Here is a 27,715-nt window from a genome sequence, read left to right as displayed (position 1 = left end):
TTTACATCTTGGCAGAAAAAGATCTCCTTTTTTCTCATTGTACATGCTTTTTGTAAGAAATCATGTCTGATGTTTTGTAAAATTGGAACCCCTTTTTGCAAATAAGTACATCACTGGTTTTATGGCTTTTCATGAAAAGGTAAAAGTTAAGAAACTTATAGACCAACAGCATTTGTGGAATAGGTGTGCATTTAGAAGAATGGCACAGAGGAAATGCAGACAGTCTTAGATCAAATTTGCTTCTTGTTTCCAATATGAGATATGAACAAACATGCAGGAGTTCCTGATAATTTGAGTTGGCTCTTGGCTTTAGCACTAAATTACTCTGATTACTGCATTTGAAGATAAGCTAATAGTGTAACTTGGCTACCTCTTTCATTACACTTCGATATTACTGCTAAAATTTCATTTATGTTATAAATTATGTAGATCAGAGATTATGTCATTTGTGATCTCTCTGGACCCAGATACTGGGTAATATATATGCAGATAATGTATATTTCATTGCTTGTGACTAAGTTTCAACATCTTAAAATGTTAAGTTTTCTTCCTATCACTGAAAGGAGGAAAAATTCTGGATAGTACTGCTGCACATATGGGCCTAGGAATAATTCAGCTTCTGTCATTCATTCTAACATTTCAGTACTGTAGCTGACATTAATGGAAGTTATAAGGCTATGATTCAATTCTATGTATGTACCCCAGCTTAACATATATAGTATTATTGCCTAAACAGTGAATATTATAATTCATAGATTACCATCCATACAACTCCAACATGGCATAATATTATGGAATACCTAGTAAACAGAGGTTTTTTTTAGAGTTGAAATAATGCTATATAAGTTACTTAATTTTGTCATAAGATGTATATGCATTTTATAGACTTACAGGTTCTTGAATTATGACTGTCACAGAGCTTACCCATTATGATCATAAATTGTGCTCATAAAACAGGCAATCATGTAACCAATTTTTGTGGCGGTCAAGCAAATCACCATGGTCATTAAATAAAATATAATGCAGTATAACTGCTATATTTTGCATGATGGTTAATGCAACTGATTATAGTTGCAAATAGCTAATGTAGCACTATTGAATTGTTAATATTGCATACAACTAGTATAACATATATTATATCTATATGTAAAAAACACACATATATAATCCGGACATAGTTCATTATATATGGTTGAGGATAGCGGGAAGATGAGAACATCCCTATATTATGTAAGAAAACTGACAATAACATTTTAAATTTTAATTTGTCCTTGCCAAATTTTTCATTTTGTGACTCTACCTAGAACTCATTTCAAACTTTCACATTTCAAACCAACAGGATGACCTTTACAAATGTTAATTACTTCCTAGCAGGAACTGAGAATAGGGAATGGAATTTTTGATATATGGAAAAGTCAGCATTGTTTGTCACTGGCTTTCCTGCAAAACTAGAGCTAAGACATTGGAATATTTTGGATGTATTTTTTTGCCTTGCATACTTACAAAAGTTTACAAAATCCTGATTAATATAAAATACATTATCTAATTTATTTTATGTTCTAGATAAAGAAAGCCTTATTACATAAACATTAGATGCTTGTATTCTTAAATCAAGATAATATAACCTTTAAAATATTATGGTAAAATATTAAAGTTGCTTACTTCAGATATAACTTAATATGATCATTACTAGAATGCAAATGTAATTCTATGTTTTGGTCATACTATGGGAAAGCTAGTATATGAACCATGAGCACATTTAAACTATATTTCACTTTCACTTTGTTTTTGTTATAAAAATAAAAATCTTTTTTTTTAAAACCCCAACCCTATATTTAACTTTCATGTTTACTTATCTTTATCCAAACTAGATTTGACTTGTTCTGTCCCTTTTGTGGTGTCTTCTCACCTTTTCATAGTACTTCACTTCATAATCCAAGATGATCCCATTTGGGTGTTCAGGTTCTTTCCAAGACAGAGAGACACTGTTTCTAGAAGTCCGGTCCTTTCTTATTGTTGTAATAGGCGATGGAGCTAGAAGAAGAAAAAAGAAAAAGATGGTTAAGGAAAGAAAACAAATGCACCAAATAGGAGATTTGATATAAATAGATCCTGATTATAAACTTGGATGTGGATCAACCCTTAATAGCTAGATTGCAAACTTTTTATTCAAGCCTTGAAGCAGGATAACTTGAAGAAAAATAAGTTAGACTTATTCTTGCTAGTACCATAGTGGTGAATGAGCAGATGTTTCTAATCTGCTACCATAATGTAAGCAATGAAATTCAGTTGCTATATTAAAATGTGAAGCCAAAAGGGAGAGTTTTGTCTATTCATTAGAATCTGTGCTATTATTACTGAAATCTGCAGCTCATTGATAATGTTCCTCCTGTCAGATATACAATGTAACTGAATACATTATGGACAAAATCCCAAGAGGTCTATTGTTAGTAATAATCATCAGTGTGCTGTTAAATGTCTTATTTTTGGTGACATTTTCCATGTTCTCCAATATTTCACTCTGATTAATAAATTTCTCCCACATTTTTAATAATTTTTTATGAAGCTCAATTAAAGACACCTATTTCAGAATGTTAACAGCCACACATGAACAGCCACACACACAAACACACACACACACACACACAGAGAGAGAGAGAGAGAGAGAGAGAGAGAGTAAAAATAAGATGATTTGTATATGATGATGGGAAACAGAAATTTGTTAGATATAGTCATGTTTTTTAAAAAAATACATTAAAATTATCATTCAGTTATGACTATATTAAACAATTTTAATTTCATTGACTGTTATAAAAATCCAATTCAATGTATAAATTATATATGTGCAACTTTTTGTTTATACACTCTACTCTCTCTCTTTCTCTCTCTCTCTCTCTCATATACTACGAATCCTGGAAAAAGAGTGAAGATCAAACAATAAAGAAGATTAAACATGTTGATTTATTACAACTCTGATTGTTATAAACCAAATATTGAATCAGTGTACTTTATCCAAGTCAATTTGAAAAAAGTTTCTACATATTAATTAAATAGTTTTTCTAAAACTTTTTAATATTTTGAACTTTAATAAAGTACTTTTTTAAAATAAAAAAAAAGTTTTCCAATTTTATTTTTATTGCATTGTTTGCTGAAGAACAGCTTTTAATTTGCCATCACAAGAAAATAAAAGGCGATAAAGTATTCGTGTTGAGTGGGTGGTGTATGAGATTTAGTAGTTACTTCAATCACAAGATGCCAAGAGATGTTTAAGACACACAGAAACACATACATCATTCAACCACATATATTTTAACCTGCTTAGCTTTCCTCTTTGAATTAAATCCCAAGGGAAGCCATCATAGTGCACTCCTACAGTGCTTCCCCCCATGACCAGCCATGACCAACCATTCCAAGGTATGTTCCAGCAAATCATAACAATACATTTTAAAAAAATGATCTTCCAAACTGCTAATTCTAAACATTGCCAAAAATGTACTTCTATCCACCCCCAGCCCCCCGCCCCCCCAATTATACTATTCCCTTTGGGATATATTATGCAAAGAACAGAAAAGTAAAAAGCAGAAAAAAAATCAAAAAGATATAATACTGTATACATGAAAAGGAATTTTCATCAAATAGAGTAAATATTAAAAAAGGTAATACCAATTCATATTAAGAGTTAATGTAGTGTAGTTAAAGGCATTGGGGCTTGAAACCAGGACAGTGCCTTAGGTACTGAATAACAGGAACTTTGGATCAATCACTCTCTCATGGCCGTAGAAAAAGGCAATTGCAAACTACTTCAAAAATCTTGCCAAGAAAACTGCAGAAACTCATCCAAGCAGTTGCCAAGAGTATAGCTATATATTAAAATAGAGACATTTCTTCACAAGAGAAGACAGTTTTCAGAAAAAGAGATAGGTTTCAGCGCAAAATGTATAACGTAGCTTAATGGCTCAAAGTAAGAATTATAAGGTTGGTCAGCTGGAGGATGAGTTATGGATTGCTGCTATGAGGGAAAAGATGTAAAAGACGCAGCACATAGTATATGAATTAGTAAGATCATAATATCATGACTTCTATTATTTACAAATTTAATTAAGAGCTTGGAACTGTATTAGTAAATTAGTTAATAAGCTGAAGTGGTTAAGAAAAGTGCTGCACTTTTAATTCTAGGGAAGGTTGGAAGAACTGGCATTTGTAGGAAAAACTCACCCTTCCATAAACAACTTCCCAATACATGATTCTTGAAAAGAACTACAAGATATTAATTCCTTAGGACTTCTGCCATTAATAGGGTGATGAAGAAAAGTTCAGTGGCATCCACTACATTAGAAAAAAGGGAACAGTGCTAAAACACTGCTTTTTATTCATAAATATAGTTAGTTTTCTATGTACATTTGCTCAATCTTTTGAGCAATCTAGTAGCTGGATAATAATACCTAAGGGACTATTCCTAAATAGAGCATATGTACATAAGAAAAATAGTATTCACCTAATTGTAGCTTTGGGGATTTATCTTTGAACGCATTTCCCATAATTCAACAAATAAAAGTATCTTAATATAAAGAGTTTAAGGTAAGATTCTTTGAAAATGCTTTTATAAATCTGTTAGCAAAAAGATTTAAATCATATTTTATCACCTGAGGAATAATTTCATATGCATGAGACTGGTGTGGGTTTTTTCTTTATATAGTTATTATTGTTGCTATTGTTAATGTTTCTAAGAATCTAATAACTGCAGTTCTCTGAAATTCACATATTTACTAAAGCAGATTATAAGATTTTTTTTAAAAAAGAATAAAAATATTAAAATACAACTAATAATTCAATGTCATGTCTTTTATTTCCTAGTAAATCATTTTGTAGCTCTTTAATTCATTCTTTAAAAAAAAAACTTTATTGATTACAAAACCAAAATATCAAACAAACACAACACACAGAAGAAGAAAGAAAAGAAATAGAAAAAAAGAAAATGATTAAAAAACTAACAATTCTACTATCGACAGTCTATGGTTCCTTGTTTGTTATCAATATTGGTGATACATTTACAAACACATCTTATTGCAAATATATATTTATGATTTACATTTTACGCTATTTACTAATATATTTTCTATTGTTGTTCTATCCAGTCATACCAGCATTCCCAGCTTTTATAATATTCTGTTGTTTCTTTGTCTTTAAGTGCTAAGGTTAATTTGTCCATCTCTGCACAGGCTGTTATCTTCTGTATAACCATCTCCTCTGTTGGAATATCTGCTTGTTTCCAACACTGTGCAAAGGTTATTCTGGCTGCAGTAAGAATATGCAGTATTATATATTTGACATTTTTAGGAATTTGTCTATTAAATATCCCCAATAGGAAGAATTCTGGTTTTAATTCAATTTGCTCCACCGTTATCTCCTCCAACCATTTTTTTATTCTATGCCAGTATCTTTGGGCTTCAGTGCAGGACCGCCACATATGAAAAAATGTTCCCTGTTTCTTTTTACATTTGCAGCAATTTGGATTCATGTTAGGAGACATTTTTGCTATTCTCAAGGGTGAAAGATGCCATCTATAAAACATTTTATAGGCATTTTCTTTATATGCTGCTGATCTTGTAATTTTATTATTCCTTGTCCAAACCTTTTCCCATTCTAATAATGTAATGCTACGTCCTATGTTTCTGCTCCAAGCTATCATGTTGCCTTTGACTACTTCCTCTTCTAATTCTGTCTCTAGTAAATAATTATAAAATTTAGTTATATATTTTTTATCTGGACCTAATAAAATTTTATCCATTTGTTGTGCTTTAGTATAAATTCCAAATTTTTTCTTGTCCTGGCCATATCTATTTTGAATTTGCAAGTAAGCCCACCGGTCTACTTGTAGCCCCTGTTCTTGGAGATCTTGCCATGATTTTAAAGTTCCTTGTGCGTCAAGAAGGTCTTTGTATTTTATCATTTTATTAAGATCTAGATTATTTGGATGTATCATCGCCTCCATCGTTGAGATCCAAATTGGGATTTTTAAATAATGTTTTTTTTTTTGTTCCAATTAGCCAATAAGGAATCTCTAATTATATGTCTGTGGAAATATTTCTTCTTAATTTTCCCAATGTCCCATAAAAATGCATGCCATCCCCTCGGTAAATCATGGCCTTCTAAAAATAAGATCCTTTTATTTGACAGATTGACCCACTCTTTCAACCAGAGTAAGGAGGCTGCACTATAGTATAATTCCCAATTTGGGAGTGCCATACCTCCCCTGCTCTTCATATCTGGCATTGCCTTTAGGTTTATCCTCGGTTTTTTCCCTTGCCAGATAAATTTGGTGATTATCTTGTTAAGTTCCACGAAGTAATTTTTATGTATTTTTATTGGTATTGTTTGGAATAAGTAAATAAATTTTGGCAGAATATTCATTTTTTATAGTGGCAATCCTCCCTAATAAGGTGATTTGCAATTTAACCCATATCTCTAAATGTTTTTTAACTTGTTGAAATAATTTATTATAATTATTTTCCATTAGAGTTTTGCATTGAGCCGTCAACCAAATTCCTAGGTATTTAACTTTTTTTACTATTTGTAATCCCATTATCCTTTCCAATTTTAGTTTTTGTTTTTCTGTTAAATTTTTAGTTATTAATTTCATTTTTTTCCCTATTAATTTTAAGTCCTGCAACTTCCCCAAATTGATCTAACTCTGTCAGTAATTCTTGACCTGTTTCAATTGGTTCCTCTATGAAAAATACCATATAATCCGCAAATGACTGGAGTTTATATTCTTCTTTTTAAATTTTTAGTCCTTTTATTCCTGGGTTCTGTCTAATTTGTGTAAGCAATGTTTCCAAAGATAATATGAAGAGCAGGGGGGATAATGGACATCCCTGCCTGACTCCTTTCTCTATTTTTATTGAGCGCGTGTACTCTCCATTAATTATAATAGTCGCCTATTGTGAATCATAAATTGTAGTCACTATGTTTTCAAACTTAGTGACTAGATTCATATTGTAAATTTGTTGAATTAGGAATTGCCAATTTAAATTGTCAAAGGCATCCAAGAATACAAGGGCTATTTGTTTTTCCGGGTGGGCTTCGTAGTATTCCAAAACATTTAATACTATCCTTAAATTATTCCTGATTTGTCTATTAGGAAGAAATCCGTTTTGATCTTTATGTATATATTCATTCAATATTTTTTTCAATCTATTTGCTATAATTGTAGTAAATATTTTATAATCAGTATTTAACAGGGAAATTGGTCTATAGTTTTGTATATGTCATGAATCTGAATCTTCTTTTGGAATCAACGATATCAATGTCTCCTTCCATGAATCCAGCATTCTTGCTGCTAGTAGGACCTCATTATATACTTCCACCATAAGAAGTCTTATTTGTTCTCCTATTTTTTTTATAAAGTTCTCCTGGTATCCCGTCGGGTCCTGGGATTTTATTGTTCTTTTGGTTTTCTATCGCTGCTTTTAACTCGGGCCACGTAATATCTCTAATTAACATTTCCTTCATCTCCTCCTTAATTATTTTATCTTTAGTAATACCCAAATAGTTTCTTATCATATCCTCATTTACCTCCTTCTTTTTATAAAGATCTTCAAAAAATTTACATGCAATTTCTTTCTTCTGTTCTATCCCTTGTTGGGCATCCCCATTCTCATCTATTAATTGGTAGATCAATCTTATTTGTTTTTCTTTTTTAAGTTTATAGGCCAACCACCTTCCTGGTTTATTGGCCTGTTCAAAAAATATCTGTCTGGCTGTGTTTAACTTTGAGACCATTCCTTCTTGTTCGATTCAATTTAATTTATGTTTAGTTATTATCATCTGTTTTTTCAATTTGCAATCTTTTGGGGTGTTTTGCAGCTGAATTTCTAATTCTTTGATTCTTTGTTCTAATTTATTTTGTTGGGCATATTTTTCTTTATTTCTTTTAGCAGTGTATGATATTGTTATGCCTCTTATTATTGCCTTCATTGTATCCCAAATATTCTGTTTCGTAGTTTCCTCATTATTTTCTTTTAAAACATAGTCTAATTCCTCGTCAAGTTTATTCATAAATTCTTTCTTTTTAATTAATCCCTTTTTTATGTGTGTTATAACCAAATATAAACTACAATATTACTAATGTATCAATTAAATATATATAAATTACATTTAACACATTCAAAAATCAGTTAAGTTGGTGTCAAGAAATAATTGTTGCAATCCGCAAATTTAAAAGTTTAAAGTGTCTTAATATAATTGTTCAGTTCTTCAAGATTCTTTCACCGAGAGCACTGAAAGTACAGAGTTGCTGAGTAATGTCTCTGATTTCACTATCTCACCACACTTTCCGCTGTAGTCGTTTCTCCTTTTGTTTGAAAGTTTAACAAGTCAATTTTTAGATTCAAATAGTCTCTTTTTGTTTAATAAATCTTCTCCACTTACTACAGCTCTAGTCCAATAATCCAAAAGGAGACTAGTAAATTATTCAGTTCCGTTTGTGGAATATTTAAAGTTGTAATTTAATCCCTTACTTCAAGTCTCCCCCCATCTCAAGTTCGTCCTTCCAATTTTCCCCAAAGTCCACAATTCAAATCCTTCAAAATTCCCTTAAATTAAATTATTGTTCTTTCTTTCTTCTTTTTTTTCCTCTCCCCCAATTATTATCAGTCTCTCAGATCCCTCTGATTCTCTTATCTTCTCTGTCTGATCGCTCACGTCCTTACCCTCTTCCATCTCACGAGCCCTTTCGCTGCCACTTGTATCTGCTTTGGCCGCTGTTTTCGGGCTTCACTCTGACTAAGATACTCCAATATTCAACGCTCAATCAGGATCGCAAATTCTTTCAGTTGCACTCTTCATTCACCACAGTCTGTCACTCACTTGCTTCCTCTTGTATGCAACGATCAAGGCTTTAGGACCACCATTGCTGACAGTCTCTTGTTGTTGGTCTCCACAGGGTTTCTCTACGTCGCGATAAGAATCGCCTTTTCCACATCACGACTTGAGTCTCCCCACACTGGCACACTTCTCTATAAGATGCGTGCACCCCTAAGGTCACTCCAACAGCAAGAGGAGATAGTATGAAACCCAGAGTGAGTTTCAGCACCTCTATTCACCCATATCTCGTCACCGGAAGTCCCTTTAATTCATTCTTATTGTCTCTATTATTTCATTAAAACTTGCAAAAAACCCAAGTATGTCTGTTAAGATAACCTTCATAAATATTTATGACTAATTAAAAATAATTATTTCCTACCACATTTTCTAATTATTTTAAATGAATCAATAGCATACTGATAACATCAGATTAGCCTTAAATATTATTAATTCTGGAAAAAGGAGTTTTTTCAATTTTCTTAAATTCCTTAAGTTTCTTTGCAACCTACCAAAAATGTGAATGGACCAACAATGAATTTATGAGAAATGATTTTTCAAAGCTGCTTTCTTTACAAATTTTTGAAGAAGCAGCACCAGTACAAACAGGAATATATAAATATATTTCACAACAGCATGTTTATAATGGAAAGCTTTTTACATTTTTACTGAAACATGAAAGAAGTGGTTCATCTTCAGACATCAGCTTAAAAGGTGACTTGGAAAACCACTGACTAATTGGAAAAATTATAAATGAAACATTGATTTTAATGATCAAGATGAAGAATGCTTCTATCCATACTATCTGAAAGCCAGTAAAGTTACACAACTTGTTCATGAAATAAAAATTAAGTTCAGTCTTTCATTCCTGTTTTAGTTTCTTTCCTTGAAACAAATCACTTTTGCCTAGCCTCATCTGCTCTGAACTTCTTTAAATACTACTACTTATTCTGCTCCCTTTGCCCCCTCCCCAAGGCTTAGGTGGGACTGAAAAAAGTCAGCTTTGGATTTGACTTCACAGTCTAAATATAACCATTTCCAATGTTGTTTTGCTAAAACGAAAAACCACAACCATTTTACTGTCAAATTTCAGCAGCCTAACCTGAGTTTCCTTTAGATACTGTAAAACAGGGTTAGAAAAATGTAGGTGTGTATTTGGATATTACAGAAACAATCTGCAATGGTGATGTTGTGAAATACCATCCTTTCAATTTGCATCCCAAGTAACCCAGGTACCTATTTTATGTAATAGATGGATATTTCTTTGTTTTGCTACCTATATCTAAGGGTCATTTTCTAATCTAGAAATATAATTATAATTATAGGTTGTATAAACAGAGGCATAGATTCAAAATCACATGAAAAATTAGTACTGCTTTATGAAACCTTGGTTAGGCCACACCTGGAATACTGCACCCAGTTTTGGTCACACATTACAAAAAAGATGTTGAAACTTTGGGAAAAGTGCAAAGAAGAGCAACTAAAACGATTAAAGGCCTTGAGACAAAAACATATGAAGAATGGTTGCGGTAATTGAGTATGGTCAATATAGAAAAAAGAAGAACTAGGGGGAAATGATAGCACTATTCCAGTATTTGAAGGGATGATACAAATAAGAAGGGGGAATCAATTTATTTTCCAAAGCAACAGAAGGCAAGACAAGAAACAATGGATGGAAACTAATCAAGGAGAAAAGCTACCTAGAATTAAGGATAAATTTCCTAACAGTGAGAACAGTTAACCAGTGGAACAGCTTGCCTTCAGAAGTTGTAGGTGCTTCATCATTGGTGGATTTTAAGAAAACACTGGACAGCCACCTATCTGAAATGATATAGGGTGTCCTTCAGCAGTAAGTTGGACTAGAAGACCTCCAAGGTGTATTCTGATTAAAATATGGCGGAATAGTTCTAGTAGCAAATGAATCCTCTGAATTTAGGTATTCAGGAAATCACATGAATATAGAAATTCTGTTCCCATATTTTCTATGGTATAAGCTCAGTGAATTTAGATCCAATAAAATGAGGCATTTCCAAAGCAAAAATAAACAAATAAAAAAACAAGCAAACTATGATAGATTGAAATCTGGAATTTATGGAATCACTTGCCATATATGATATCATCCTTATTTTACATAGATTGTTACACCTGGCCTTCTGCTTTTCTCTCATTTTGAACTATTTGCCTGAATGATAACTAGTCTCTTTTCTCCAACTATAGCTCTCTGTGGGGAAATTAAGAATGTGATGTGGAAGAAGATTTAAGCTTCTGTAACCAATGTACAGATATTCTAAATCAGAATCCTATATACTACCATTACCAATATTGTTTTTAAATTCAACAAGAGATAGGTAAAATTATCTCAGAATAAGCCAAACTAGCACATGTCTCTTTTAGTGTTATGGGTAGTACATTAATAGGGAGGTGAAAGGGTAAGGAGGTGATGATGAAGATTTGCTTAGGTTGAAAGGAAATTGTTAAACTGTCAATCAAGCCTGGGACTATCTGAATCCATTAACTGGTATGCAGTTTCAAAAATAGCCACAACAAAGTCTGACCTGATTTCCCAACAGATCCAGGCTTACTTTTCTATGTGTGCATATCTTGCAAGCTATTTGTCTTTCTGTTCTGTTTACTGCATGCTTTGTAAATACAAGCTTAGAAAAAAGATACATTTTATATACATGTTTGTATATAATTGGTTGAGGCTGAGAAATTACTGAAGGTTAGAATGATAAGAGATTATGAGTATTCCACCGAGTGTCTGATAGTATCATAAATGGGTCTTGTGGAGAAAAAGAACTTGATGCTGTGGATTGTCATTCATTACATGAGTTTTATGGAAAGTCCTTAGAAAGTCTATCTAAATTCAGTTTTTATGTTAGTATTGTTTGTTTTATTTCTTCATCAACAATTTTGTCATTTCTGTGAATTTTGTAAGTTGCATTCCATGCAGATACTCTTCAGTCTGTTACTAGGTTTTTATTATTATTTTATATCTCCATTAATGTTTTTATTGAAATATAAAGTATTATAAAATACAAATAGAAGAGCAGTAGTGGGGAGGGGAAAGAGAAGTGAGGAAAAATAACAAAGAAAAAGAAGCATTGACTTCCGACTCTCTCTGTTACAGTAAAATAAGGCATTAACATCAAATCACAGCTTTTTGCTTTTTCATAATAATATGAACAAACCATTTCTATAAAGATCTATCAGTCTAATCAGTAAATTCCAAAGCCAGAGTTTCATTCTTCTCCACATCAAGCACAAAGTTCAGAAACAAAAGTACTTATATTCTTTTCTTTAACCAAAGTGGTAAGTTTTGCCATTTCAGCCAAGTCCATAAACTTCCGCAACCATTCCTCCATAGTAGTCTGTTACTAGTTTTGTATTTATTTGTCATCTGTATCAATATTTATCAAGTGGTTTTATAGTATTTTCCATTACTAATTATGTCTTATAGTTGTCCCAGAAACTGCAAAAAAGTTATGTGATTTTCTAAAAGTTGTAATTTTAAGGAAGAGAAGGACAGGAGAAGAGGTTGATTTAAAAAACAAACAAAGTTTGTTTAGGCACAAATTTGATTTTATACTGTTTTTACATTTCAACTGAAAAATCAATATTACTGAAATCAGAATAAAAGATTGTAACAAGCCACAAAATAATGTTATAATTACAAATCTTATTTATTTCTTCTTCAGTATTAAAGCAATGTTTTGATGTTGCAATTTTGTTTTCTGTATACAAATGTGCAAATAATTTTACAAATGGATTTTATACATTTTCATGTATATAATAATATATTCTTTCAAAGCTTATCTTTTGAAAAGAAAATTGCAATGCAAAATGCAGGAGGAAAAATAGTGAATTTTAAGTAGGCATCAGATTGCAATATTATATAAATTAACATTTGAATGAGAATTAGTTTCTGTCCTATTCCAACACCAAAGATCTGCAATTTTAATTGATCCACACATGGTATTTTATTTACCACAAATAATTTCTCTACTACATAGTAAGTGCTCTCTAACTTGAAGAGCAGGGCATGTACATAGTGGTAGTAGTAATAGTATATGCTGCAATTAATACATGAATGTCCAATGATGTTAGAAACAATCACCCTCAGATGTCAGGGTATATTCATATAAATATTTTTGTTCTTCTTTTTGGATAATGAATATGGACATTTATAATTCCAAGGAACAACTCCTTAAAATTCACCTATTATAAATTACAGTTTGACATAGGAAGAAATTATATGAACTTATTCATATATTTATCTAATTTGATACTTTTAGATTCTTTTGCTTCTGCAATTTGATAAGTACTGGTTAGTTTTACTGTTTAAGAGTGAAGACTGATTTCTGAAATAAATATGAAAATTCTTACTTTGTATTTCTTTAGATATATAACCAATGGGTACTTTTTCTGCTATTTTTAATTCTTCCTTGTCCTGTTTTTCCACAATTCTTGCTCTTTTGCATTTACATTTATACAGTTCACACATTCCTACATTGTTTGCACCTTTAACACTTTTTATAAAAATAACATTTTCTTTTACAATATGTGGTTTAATTTATTTTACACCCTAAGGGCAATATGACTGAACCTGAGAAAAGTTTTTCATTCCAAATAAATACCTGCATGTCCAGAATCATGCTATTTGATTTAATCTCCTTGGAACTGGAACAATTTTTATATGTTATTTTTTTCCTGAATTATTGTCAAGTAACTTGAAGCTGATTTAAAAACAGAATTGAATGTTATTTCTCAGACTTGATTTTCTATACAAAATAATGTAGAACTTAAATATACTGCAGAGAGCAGCAATAAAGAATATAGTCTTTATTTTTAAATTTGCTTCCCCAGAATACTCCTGATTAATACCAGGATACAATAAATACTAGATATAGTATTATATTTAGTACAGTGCTACCATTTCCCCAAAATCAAGGTATGCCTATAAGCCCAAAAACATTCAATTAATGAATTTATGGATCTTTAAAACAGCAACCTAAATGTAATGCAGCTTCTAAGTTAATATTGGCAAGGGAATCAGGCAAATCTGCATATCAGCTTGTCAGAGACACAGCTGTCCATCTCTGTCTGTGTCAGATTCATAATTAGCACCTTGCCTCTAGGGATTGTGAATGTTATATAAATCTCCTGCGGCAGCCAGTGACCCTTCTTAAGCAGGGTTGATTGGTGTTATTAGATAACATCTGTGTGAAAACATATTATTGTGAACTGAGATGAATTTGTTCCTTTCATCATGGTTGATAACTGCAGTTCAACAAGCCTTTCCCTTAACAATAAAATAAAAAGCCAACTGATTTAAACTTATCCTATGAGCTTTTAAAGTCATAGTGTGATACTGTCACAATATCAGAAATGACAACAAAGCCAGTTTAAAGGCAATTTTCTCAGAGTCTGGGTTCAACAATAGGTGAGAATCAGAAATAAAGTGATGAATATAAGAATATATTTATATTCTATTATATTCTATCTCTGTTTCTGCTTATTGATGGGCCCTATATGGTGGAAAAGATTTAGAAGACTAAAACCACTTAGGACACTCATATGATAATTCTCACAGCAGTACCTCCGAACTCTCTTCATCACAAACAAATCTACCTTTCTGCAGTATGTTTACTTGCCTATAAGCAAGCATACTGCAAACCAAACACTTTCAATGTGATGGACAGTAGATATATGATGGACATTAGATTCCAGTTTGTTCTAAGGGGCACAAGTAGATGGAGGGGCATTATTTCAGAACATAATTGTTACTGATTGAATTTTACAGTATTTTATTACATTGTTGTAGGTATTTACTAATGTTATTCTAAACCTTTTGCCAGATTTTTAATGAAATGCACAGAAACATAGTCTTATTTATGAAAATAATGAAAATGCAGTCCATTTGTCAAATTCTTCAATCCCATAATTGCACACAGATCCACACAAATTTCAAAGGAGAATGGAAACATGGTTTAAATCAGGGATCTTCAGTAATGTAGCATTAATACCATTACATCTTTCTATTCTATCAACACTTGGAAAAATCGTTTCTGGTGGCACTTCCATCGGTGACAAACCGGAGACCGTGATCATGCGCGGCTTTGATCTGTGTTTGCCCCGTCGGATGATCCCAAATAGGACTGATCCACCTCAGAGGGGTGGGGAAAGAAGGTGAGACTGCCAGCTAGTTCAAGGGAAGCCGCATCTCCCCTCCCTGGCTAGGTATACTCTCCTCGAAGACAGGACTAAGCGGCAGTCTTTAATGGCTGCCCTGACGACGGGAAGCTATCCGGAAATTAAGTTTTGTGCTGGAGCAGTGAAGAAGTGAACAGTGTGAAAACCAGACATAACTCATGGACATAAAGATACCCCGGAATTAAGGTATAAAGAATTTTTCTAAAAGGATTATAAAGCAGTGACCAGAGAGAAAGAAAAGAAGGGTAGAAAAAAAAATGAAAGAGGATTTGAATTTTGACAGGAGCTAAATTGAAGGAAGAAGCTGGAAGAAAATTTGGACAAATATATGATTCTGGCACTAAACAGGCAATTATATGCTAAACTTGAATGTGCCAAAAAGAAATTAATTACAATTTAGATTTATTGAATTTTTGAAAGCTAAATACCTCAAATAAAAAGAAAAAAAGTGGATAGAAAGGGTGGAACTTGGATGTAACAGAGAGCACCACCTAATAGTAAAAGTAAATTACAGTGATTTTTTTAAAAAAGTGACTGGTTCTTTCAAAACTGAAACTTGATACAAAATAAGAGGAACTTTGTTACAATAAAACATTGACAAGTGAAAACACAGAATATTAAAATAAAAGAAAGAAGGGTGAAGAAACTACACTGGGACTGTTTGGTGATCTTGGCATAAATCTAAACTTATGGGTATTGGACTATTTGATGAATTTGGAAAAAAAACCTAAAGAAGAATTAATAGAAGCTGATCATTGGAAATAAAAATCAAAGACACTGGTCGAATTGAATTACTGGACAATTGGCTTGGACTTAAATACTAAAGAAAAGGATAAAGAAAATATAAAAGAAGTGTTTGAAAATGGCAGAACTTTTCTTGGAACTAAAAATGGAACTAAGAAACATTAAAAATGTTAAATGAAAGAAATGAATCATGATCTATTACCTTACAATTATTAGAAATGGCGATTTGGAGAAAGAACAACAAGGAGTACCAGAAGGGGAGGAGGTAATTAAAGAAGAAGCCAGCTTTAATGAATAAAGGGAGCAACGACCATCAAAATGAAAAAAAAAATGGGAATTAAAACTTGGAGAGTTGATGAGGTAATTAAAAAGGAAAATCTTGAAAACCAAACAAAGAAAAGGGAAGCAGAAAAGGGAATTACAGAAGAAAGTCTTAAAGAGGGAGGGAGATAAAAATTGGAATAAGAAAAGAAAGGAAGGAATGAAAGGAAAAAGATGTAATAAGAGAAAGAACCAGAAAATAAGGATATATTGAAACCGAACAAAAATAATTAGAAATTGTTTAGTCAGGAGACATAGAGATAAAGATAAAGATTAAAGAAAAGGGATTCTGCAAGGTTATGTGTTGTAATACATAAGAATGTAGCTTTTAAATGAGAATGAAACTGATATATTTTCTTTTTTCTTTAATTGGCTTTTTATTTAAGGATTGTTGTTAATTTATATATGGATAATAAAATAAAGAATATAGTTAAATTGAATTATGAGAATCCTAGTGAAAAGACTAATATCAGTTTCTAGAGTTAACTGAATAGATTAATATATTTGAAATAAATGATTTAGAAAGTAATTGAGGGGAATACTACCTTGCTATATATATATATGTGTGTGTGTGTGTGTGTGTGTGTGTGTGTGTGTGTGTGTATGTATATGTCTATATGACATATAGTAATTAGAAGATTATTGTTATTAAATTAGAATGCGATAATTATATAGTGATTATATTATGATAAATTTTGATTATGTATTAAAAGGAAATAAATAGAGGGATGTATAAGATTAAAGGGTGACACACTCTAATTGATACTTAAAGGGGGAAATTTTGGGGAATTATTAGATTTAAGATTTCATTATTCAATAAATAAAAGTATGTGACAAAATTGCAAATGTGACAGATAAAAGTATTAAGGTATAATGAATTTAGAATTAAAAAATTAGAATGTTAGACTAGAGAATAAGATTTGAGAACTTTTATAGAAAAAGGAATTAAGATAAGATATAAATTGAAAATGCATTTAATAAGTGTAAAGAAAATAAGAATAATGGTGAAAATTTACTGGAAAATAGAAGTGATAATATGATATAGAATTGAATGTGAAAGATAAATATGTACTAAGGTCATGTTTGTGTTGAAGTGTAAACCTGGGACCACGTTGTTCACTGAAAGAGATGTTTTTAAATATAAAAATAATAAAAATTTATTACAAAAAAAAAACACAAAAATCAATTATTGGCCAAAGATTTATGCAAGTTACTAATCAGAAATTATTCTAGCTAATTGGATGAAAATTCTTGAACTAGGAATAATAGCATTTACTGGTCTACAGACCTATCTGAACTATAACACCGATCCATCATGGTGTTTTGAACTATAAAGCATATAATGCCAGTTTGGGGAGCTTATTGATAATTTAGCCAAATAAATAAAATAGCATTTAATACTCAGCAATAGATAACAAATTTTGTATTAGATTTGTATTAAATCCTTAAAATTTCCAGAAAAAAAACTATTTTTACAATTTTATTCTGCAATACAGGTAGTTCTCAACTTACAACCGTTCATTTGGTTACAATGTTACAATGGTACTGAAAAAAAGTGACTTAAGACCATTTTTCATACTAAAGCCCTTTGCAGGATTCTCTTGGTAACATAATGGAAATTTGGATACTTGGCAAATGGTACATATTTATGATGATTGCAGTATCCCTGGGTTACTTATTTAACAAATGCCCTGCTTAGCAATATAAATTTTGAGTTCAATTTTGGTTGTAAGTTGAGGACCATCTGTAAAACTGATAAATCTACCTGGCGTGAAGGAAAAATGAATATAATTGGTATTTTAAATGAATATTCACATAAAACTAGTGATGATCAGAATCTACAAAGAGAACAGAAAAGGATGAGCAGGAAAGCTAGTCTTTTATAATATAAAAGGACTTAATTTTCTTCATTTCTATTATCAGAATTAATTACTTATATTACCTCTATAATTTACACTAGGTATCATTGGTATGAAGTTTTGATTAATATCTGATTTTAGTAATAAAAAATCATTTAACAAAATGTTATTTTACATTGCTCACTTGGTTTGGAAATTAATACGTTTTTTGCTGGTAATAACATCCTCTAACAACTGAAAATTCTCTCCTTTAAGAGTGAAACTAAATCAGACACTGTTTCTCACAATTTAAAACTAGGAAGGAAAAAGAACCATGCAACAATGATGCACAAGCTCCATCAGAAGAATAAGTTTATCATGAATATACGCATTGCTAAATATATGGGATTGTTCATATTCCCTCTATTCAATTAATGTTATGCATTCTTAATTTGAATTAACCAAAGTCATGGTCCTTACTATTTCTTTGCCCTAAAAATACCTAATGTAGATTTAATCAACATCTGGCTTACAACTTTTGCCATAGGAAGAAATACATTGGCTAGTAAGATCAGCCCTAAGGGATTACAGAAAACAGCATGGCCTTCTATTTGTTCTTCTGTGTGAAATCTCTTCAGATACTTGAAGAGTATGGAAAGTGTGCTCCACATCATGAAACATAAAATTGCACAATAAGAAAGCTTGTATCTCCCATAATGAGGTACACTGACACTTTGCACTTCCAAAAGAATCTCTTATGGTGGATATGTCATAGGAAAAAAAAATCAAATTAAATGAATTCAATCAATTGGAAATGGAAATAGCAACCAACTGTAGTAGACAATTAGACAATTGCAAGAAGGAGAAATCAGCATAATACTAGAAAGTTAAGCTTTCACACTGGAAAAGTCCAATAGCTATTGGAAAAGAACAATAACAAGAAGAAATGAGACAAGTCCTTATTATGTGGCCATATTAAAGCCAAAAGGAAGCCCAGCTGCTGTTGATAGAGGAACAAAAGGAAAGTACAATGATGAATATCTATTAATCCTACAGTTACAGGGAATGTCAGAACCAGAAACCAAGACAAACTAAACAATGTTAGAACAGACATGTCAAGATTGAATGTTGACATTCTGGGAGTCAGTGAACTGAAATGAACTGAAACTTCATTTCACATCAAAGAAAAATCAGATCTTCTATCGTACACTAGAAAACCACAGAAGAAATGGAATTGCCATAATTATTAACAAATATAGCGTCAAAGCCAGTGTTTCAATATATCCCACAAATGAAAATCTGTTCTTTGTTTGATTCAAGCCAGTCAAGATTGTGGCAATTCAACTCTATGCTGTAATAGTAGAGGCAGAGGAAGCTACAGCTGAACAATTTTATGGTAATTTGTAATAGCTTGTCCACACTTTTAAAATTGTCAGATTAATTATCAGAAAACAGAATATTAAATTTGGAAACACAACAAAATCTGGAATAATGGGGAAATTTGATCTTGCTGTATAAAATGAAGGGAGACTAATGGCATTCGGCCAAGAAAATTTAAATACCTTGTTGAATATCTTCTTCAAACAAACTTAAAGATGACTTTCCTTATAATGCTGGATGGAAAAAAATCAAAATTGACCACACGTTGTGTAAACAAAGAAAAACAAATGCCATTCAGCCAACAAAAACAAGATCAGGTACTGAATGTGGCAGAGTTCTTTGCAAAATTATCATTTAAACAAAATAATAAATAAAGCCAAATAATCCACCCAATAACTTACAGTATCAACTATATTTTGTATTATTTTGAAAATATTTAATAGATTATATCTGATAGAGTACCTGAAGAATTCTAAAAAGAAATGTATGATATAATGAATGAAGAATCAAACAAAAGTATCTGAAATGAACACACACACACACACACACACACACACACACACGTGTCTCTGTTGATACATTGAAAATAACTGAAGAAATACTGAATACTGGAGGCAACAGAAAATTGAAAACCTAACACGGGATCAAGAAAAATGGGGGGGGGGGATTATATATACATAAGCAGTGAACAAAAAATAGGATAGTGATCAAAAAGAAAAGGCAGGGTATTTAAGTAAAATATAAATATCAAGAACATTTTGTGCAAAAATGAAGATCATTGAAATATATAAAACTGTATCCTCAACATCACCCTCTCTAAGAAAACAAAGGAAGAAATTGCCAAATATAAAGGTTTGATCATTAAACCATAGACAGTCATAATAGAAAATGAAATTTTATAAGCTTTACAAAATATTGCTAACAACAAAGCTGCATGAGTTGATTAAATACCAGATGTATTCTTTAAAAGCTTACAAGATAATGCAGTTAAAAATGCTATAAGCAGTGCCAAAGAACTGGAAAAGATTACTTTATAATCCTGTGAAATAAATTGCAGTGCTAAAGTATGCTCAAACTACCAAATAAGTTCATTTATCTCAGTTCTTAGAATTAGAACTGTCAGATACACAAGCTGAACTCAGAAAAGGCAAAAGTAAATGCCGCATTGGCAATACCAATGGATAATGGGAAGGCAATGGAATTTCAGAAGAATGTCTATTTTTGCTTTATTAATTATATTAAAGCTGTCCCTCAACTGGGCAGATTATAACAAAATCTACTTACCCTAAATCACGGGTTATTTTGATCAATAGAAACCCAATAAGAAGCAATGAAATGGTTTGGAATTGGGAAATGAAACTGTCCAAATGTATATATTCAATTCATGTAACTACTATTGTGCAACAGGCAATGCAAATAGGTGGACAAAAGAAAAAATAGATTTTATGTTCCTAAATTCAAAAATTCTTGATGACTTGGCTATGAATAAAGAAACATTTGTTACTTAGGAGAAAATATATCATAGATCTTTCTCCCAAGTCTGAATCTTTACACTAATAATGAAGCTAAAGCAATGACTGAAGATCTTAATGCTTCTGGGGAGGGAATTAAGATAACTTAAAAATAGTCAGTCAAAGTAATAGTCTCACTGATGAAATATGAAATAATAATTCAAAGATGTAATTAACAGACATTTCTGAAGAAATAGCGATCAAATGACTTAAGTAGCAAACACAAGTTTCATTCCATGGTCAATTTTTTCTCTTACTGAGCTGTCCAGACAGTTTAGAGTTAATGGGATTTGGGATAGTTAGTTAGGAATTGTGAGCTGTCCCCTTAAGGGAATGCATCATGGTAAATGTAGTTAATGTATCCTGGGAAATGTAGTCCATGTCATGTGGTTACATCTATAATCCTGATTGGTCACTAAATTGACCCTTGTTGGGTTGGGGGAGGCTCCCTCATTCTTGCCTGAACACAGCCTCATGGTGGCAGCTCTACCCCCTGCCTCTGGGGCTATGGGATAGAAAGATTAATATCATTTACACTACGATTTCAACTATGCAAAGAATTGGACATTAGATGCATCTCGACATAACTGTGAGTCACCTAGAGGATACCTAATATAATCCAATAAAAGAAACTTTGTATGGAAGAATTTGTAGAGTTATTCTATCTGTCTTTATATTCAGCAAGTGAATCATAAGACAGAACAGTAAATGATATTATAAAAAAAACTTGAAGTCCTGAAGCCCATCAGTATAAAGACAGTTAATTTGGATTTTGTGATAAAGCAAAGTAATCTAAGCCTGAATTCTCATTGTCTTTCTCTCTTTGTGCAACGGAACTTTTTACACGCTGTTTGGATGGTGGAAGGGGCTGGAATTCCCCCACATGCTAGAGACAAAAGAGAGCTCCCAAAGCAATGCTTTCTCTGCATATCTCTTTCTGAGCCACAGAGTTGCAAAACCAGTTTGAATTACAGGAACCCACCCTCCTTTCCTCTGCTCAATTTGTCTTTCTGCTATCTCAAAGACTCAATTTGCATAACAAGAAGGAGAGACAGAAATTTCCCAGCTCTCAAAGGAAAATCAAACCTCTGTCTTAAAATCTTCTATAAATGCAGTAAGAGAGTCTGAGGAATCATGCCTGTGTCCTTATAAGTAAAATGAAAGCTGATCCTCCTCTGCTCATCTGGAAGGGAGGCAAAGCCATAAAAAGAGGTCCTCTCCAGCCAGTTTATAACCTGGTATCCAAATAACAAGATCATAAAAATTCCTACTGTCAGAGCAGTCTCCAGAGCAATGGGCACATTCCTGCCCCTGAAGCGAGACACTTAATTTAGCAATGATTTAAACAAAGCCAGCATCTTACTTTTTGCTATACTGCTGAAGTCAATAAGGATTTTTCCTTTAACAAAATTAGTAGCAATCTAAAAGCAAAGAGAAATTATTTAATCACAGTGGCCATGCAATGTACTAAAGCATTGTGTCTATGTAATAACCTTTCCCTCCAGCCTCCTCAATTGCCATTCAACTGCTACCCTCTAGCACCATCTGATGGTCAAGTAGAAAATTCAAAAAAAAATGTAATGAATTTGCAGGAAGTTTCCTAATTTTAGCAACTTCTTCCCACTTTAACCCATGGGTCAAGCATCACTAAGAGACCTATTTGTGTATAGCATCAGTGTATTCCAGGCCTAGCAAGTACCACAAACAGGCAAATTTGTGCTCTGCACCAAACGCCTCCGAGACTTCGCAACGCACCCTAAGCGGCCAAATTGTGTACTTTGTCAACGTCTCCCACTCTTGTAACGCACATCTCTAGTGGTCAACCACTGAATTTTGCAGAACTTGCTCAATTCAGCCACACACCTGCAGTGCCATCTACATGGTCAAGTACTAAATTTCACAGAAGTTGTTACGTTCAGTTACCTGCTTGCAGCGCACCCTAGTGGAAAAAGGGAATTGCACGGAAAACCACTAAATTTTCCAAATTCACCTTTTACCAATTTGAAGCATGGCAACTTCTTCAGCCATGACAGATGTCCCTGAAGTACCAGAGGACTTGAACCCTCCACCCACCCTAGATGTAAATGCAGAGCCTGGTTCCCAAAACCCTCACCCGGACATCCAAACCTTCGAAGACATGGCAATACCTCAGAAAGCCTACGACCTCAGAAAGAGTAAGAAGCTTACCAAACCCATGGAAGAACACTTGAGGGACAATTGGGAGAGGCAATATAACCACCACACAGACTCATGGTTGGAGCTAGAAGAGATCTGTGATGCCCCAAAACACAAGCTGCCCTCCGAGAGAATCTGCACATTGCTTGTTGACCTAGATGCCTTTCTCACATGGTGGAGAAACAGCAAAGATAAACTCAAGTCCATCCAGTCAAGACTGGGTGACCCAAAACTCCAAGTACACATGCAATGCTTCGAGGAGCTTCACAAAGAACGCGAAGACTGCATTGAGGAAAGCAAAAAAGCCCTCCATGCAGCGCTCCTCGATGTGCTTCAAAAGGAACAAGGAGCAAGGGAGAGGGCCACATTCGAACTAGGTTTTCAATCATGAGCAGCCTCCTCCCACCAGTCTAAGAAAGCCTCTTCCTCCATCCCAAACTGGCTAGATCGCAAGCAGGTTCCAGTGTCTTGCGCTAATTCTCTGCTGCCAGCTCTCACCATCCTTCCAGAGCTTCCTCCCATTGCACTGTCACATCTAAGGCCTGCAAAGCAGCAAGTTATGCTTATCAGGCTGCAGAAGATGAAGTAGAAGCTGCAGTAGCAGACGCAGCTCTACGCCCAACAGAGGAGGTGACACGGCAGAAGGCAGAAATAGCAGCTCAACAGGCAGAAATGGCCAAAGCTCAGGCCACAGTGCAAGCCAAACTAGAGTTGGCCAAACAGCAAAGAGAGTCCACAACAAAAATGGCACGAGCCGCAGCATGGTGGAAGATGGCTGACAACACCTCCTTCAACTTCAATCTCGAAGACTTGGGAGAAGAGAGCGCAGATACATCGGTCAAGACCTACGTGGATGAGCAGCACTCGCTACGAAATGAGCAAGTGGAACCGCCTCAGTTACTTAGAAGTCTCCCACAACCAGGGAAGCACAGGGATGAATCTCAACCACATATTCTAAATGTCAGTTATGCAACTGACATTGTACGACCTAAAATACGAGATTCACTTTCCACCAACAGCAAACCTTCCCCAACTGATGTTGTACATACTAAGGTCTGAGATTCTCTTCCCAGAATCAGCAACCCTACTCCAATGTCTCATGACCTGCCGGGTGAGCAAATTAGCCCACCAATGATCATGATGACTTCTCGACAAGTAGACATGCAACCGACGACACTTGCCACATTCAATCCACAGGCAGTACCATTCCAGCTACAACCTGTTGTTGAGCTCACAGGCACAACAAGATAACCACCTACACCACAGCAGCGTGAAGCTGCGCCATCGTCTCTGGAATGGCAGGACGACATCCTCTGTAAGCACTGGGAGGAACACTACAAACTGTTGTTTACATACAACCAGAACCCACCCTCTACATCAATGCCCCTTACCCAACCCACCTTTACAGATGATGCAGACTACTGGAGAGAGTTGGCCATCAGGAGAGGAAAGCTAGATTTGGCCGCAAACGGGGTATACAGATTCTTTGACAAGCCAGGCGGCGAATATCTCCTGTGGAAGAAAATTTTCCTGCGCATAATTCAGGATGCACACCTGAAACCCGATGAAGTACTCACACTTGATAACGTGGCTCGGGCCGCAGTCTGCCAAAGCAACAAAGGCACTTTATACTTCCCACTTAGACGACCCAGATGCTGCCCTACGGTTGGCATGGAAAAGACTTGACGAGCTGTACAGTGCTCCACAGCAGTAGAATCAACACTCTTGGACAGCCTTAACAGATTTCCTAAAATTCCTATCGACAAGCCTCACCTGGTCATGGACCTCTCTAATATACCTCTCTTATTCAACTGAATGCGACACAATGGGATCCCCGGTTACCAGGACTCGCTTGTCTTGACCACGTTGGCATGCAAACCAAAATTGTTCAAAAACTCCCGCAGGTGCTAATTGAACAGTGGCTCCAGTTGTCTGATGCCTTCATGGCCAAGGGTCACCACAACTATATACCTTTTACCCTTCTCGAAGAATTTGTGGCCCACCAGGCAACAGCATGCAACACCCCCAGGGCCCGCAGACTCAGAGCTGTTAGTCCTCCCAATGAAAAAGGATACAACAGCAACTATATACTGTCCACAGGCCCTACGCCCATTGCAAGGGGAAAGCCCTTCATGGTTGTCCATAAAACCGAGATCGACTCCTCACCCATAAAGAGTTTGGCTGCTAACTCGTCACATACAACCCACTTTAGATCTCCAATGATAAAGAGAAGCAAGTTTTGTCCTTTGCACCACACTCGACACAAGCTGAACAGGTGCCAGGGGTTTGCAGCGAAATCACTGACCCAACGGCAAGAATTAATAAAGCCGTTCCAATTCTGCCACAGGTATTGTGAATCCAAACATCCGTCCAAGTACTGCATAGCCAAGGTGCAATGTTACTTATGCAAACGTGACAAGCACCCAACTGCGCTGCATCCAGACGCCGAGCCACCACTGCAGACATCTCGTAGCCCTCCTTCGAACAAGAAGCCTCAATGTACCACAGAAGCACAACAAGGATCCTCGGCAGGCTGCCCGACCGCATCCAAAACTGACGATGAGTGTCAACTGCACAGCAGTGTGTGCCAATTCACCAAGCCCTCATTCGTGTAATCCCATCTGTTTAGCCAAAGTGTACCCTGAAGGACGCCCTGAAGATGCTGTGAAGATATATGTGGTAGTGGACACTCAAAGCACCTGCACCCTAGCCAGATCCGCCTTTTTTGACCTCTTTGACATGCAACAGGACGAATTTCACTTCACCATCTCCATGTGCCATGGGCCAAGAAGCATGGTGGGGAGGAGAGCTACTGGACTCTGTATAGAGTCATTGGATGGGAATTCCCAGTTCACACTGCCGGCCGTGTTTGAATGCAATGGGAAACTGAATGACCACAGTCAGCTCGCAACACCTGAGGTCGTAAACCCCACCTGCAGCATCTGGCTCCTCACTTTCCCACTCTAGATCTGGAAGCTGAGATCCTACTCTTGCTGGGAACTAACGCCCCAAGCACCTTTGCCTTCTCTGAGTTATTTGCCAACCCTATAGATGACCCAGTGGCCCTCAAATCGCCACTAGGATGGGGGATCGTAGAAGTAGTCTGGGTCGGTCAGCTACAGGCCCCAACCCAGACAATTGCCTTAGCTACCTCCATTCTCAAGAATGGAAGAACATCTCACCTGAAACCGTGCCAAGAACACTTCACGCTTTCGTCAGTCAAACCTGTCTTAGGAGAGGCATTATTTCAGACTACCAGAGAAGACAATGACTTCATTTTGTCCGTTGAGGACAAAAGGTTCTTTAGCTCATGGATAAGGAATTTCAACAGGACACAACCGGTAGCTGGGTCAATGGCCAACCTTTAGTTCCAGTCTCTTCAGATCCTGAGAATCCGACTATTCTCACTCCAGCTGCCTTGCTAACACAGAAAATGGGTGATTGGCCAACACCGTTAGGGAACTTTGATTCTAAGGACTTGTCCAAACAACAACGGCGACAAGTTCAACAGCTTGCCAACACCTTTTGGAACCGTTGGAAGCAAGAGTACCTGGCTACCCTACAAGACCGACATAAATGGAAGACCAAAGAACTGAACCTCGAAGAGGGAGACCTTGTCTTGCTGAATGACAAGGATGTGCATCGGAATGCATGGTCTATGGGACTTGTACATCAAACCCTGTCCAGCTCTGATGGGCTTATCCGCACAGCCGAGATCCTAATAGTGAGGTTGCTAGATTCCTCCTGCAACCAGCAGACTTTCACCAAGAAGCTCTACACTAGACCGGTCACTGCCCTTGTGTTGCTGTGGAGAAAGGCTGAACTTGAAGATTGAATCTCAAGCTTTGCATGCTTTGCTTTGTTTGATGCTTTATTGCTATTTACTGTTTCTTTTAGTTATATAGCTATCTGCTATTCAGTTAGTATTACTCTTCACTGTTTATCTTAGTTAATTGCTCTTTACTTAGTTAGTGGAATTTACAATTCCAGGAGGGGAGTGTGCTGTCCAGACAGTTTAGAGTTAATGGGATTTGGGATAGTTAGTTAGGAATTGTGAGCTGTCCCCTTAAGGGAATGCATCATGGTAAATGTAGTTAATGTACCCTGGGAAATGTAGTCCATGTCATGTGGTCACATCTGTAATCCTGATTGGTCACTATATTGACCCTTGTTGGGTTGGAGGAGGCTCCCTCACTCTTGCCTGAACACAGTCTTGTGGTGGCAGCTCTACCCACTGCCTCTGCGACTATGGGATAGAAAGATTAATATCATTTACACTACAATTTCAACTATGCAAAGAATTGGATATTAGATGCATCTCGACATAACTGTGAGTCACCTTGAGGATGCCTAATATAATCCAATAAAAAAACTTTGTATGGAAGAATTTGTAGAATTATTCTATCTGTCTTCATATTCAGCAAGTGAATCATAAGACAGAATACTTACAAATGCTGTATCTTAAAAATGTATCCCTTGATCAGCCTTCCTAAAACTTACTTTACAGTATATTAATCATTCTTGTTACTATTCTTCCAATCTTTTCAAGTTTATAATGATCCTCCTTAAAGCCAGAATTTGGTACATGAGATACCAAGATAGTAATGAAGTAGAAAACTACTTCCCATGATTTAGAAATCATGCTTATATTGGAGGAGATGGAAATCAGGT

The 27,715-nt window shown here is 34.8% G+C and overlaps 1 protein-coding gene across 2 annotated transcripts in view; it reads right to left on the bottom strand.

The window, feature by feature from the left end:
* The window catches only part of EPHA3 (EPH receptor A3), a 229,940-nt gene that overhangs the window by 37,374 nt on the left and 164,851 nt on the right, over positions 1 to 27,715 (bottom strand). For both annotated transcript variants that reach the window (XM_026664009.2, XM_087966571.1), the window contains one exon: positions 1,910 to 2,034. In XM_026664009.2, the coding sequence (XP_026519794.2) occupies positions 1,910 to 2,034 (125 nt within the window). The remainder of the gene's footprint in view (positions 1 to 1,909; positions 2,035 to 27,715) is intronic.

The sequence above is a fragment of the Notechis scutatus genome, chromosome 5 (assembly GCF_049901735.1).
Source record: "Notechis scutatus isolate UNSWTSFEM ecotype Mainland chromosome 5, rNotScu1.2, whole genome shotgun sequence".
NCBI classification, from domain to species: domain Eukaryota; kingdom Metazoa; phylum Chordata; class Lepidosauria; order Squamata; family Elapidae; genus Notechis; species Notechis scutatus.
This window is presented reverse-complemented; position numbering and strand designations above follow the sequence as displayed.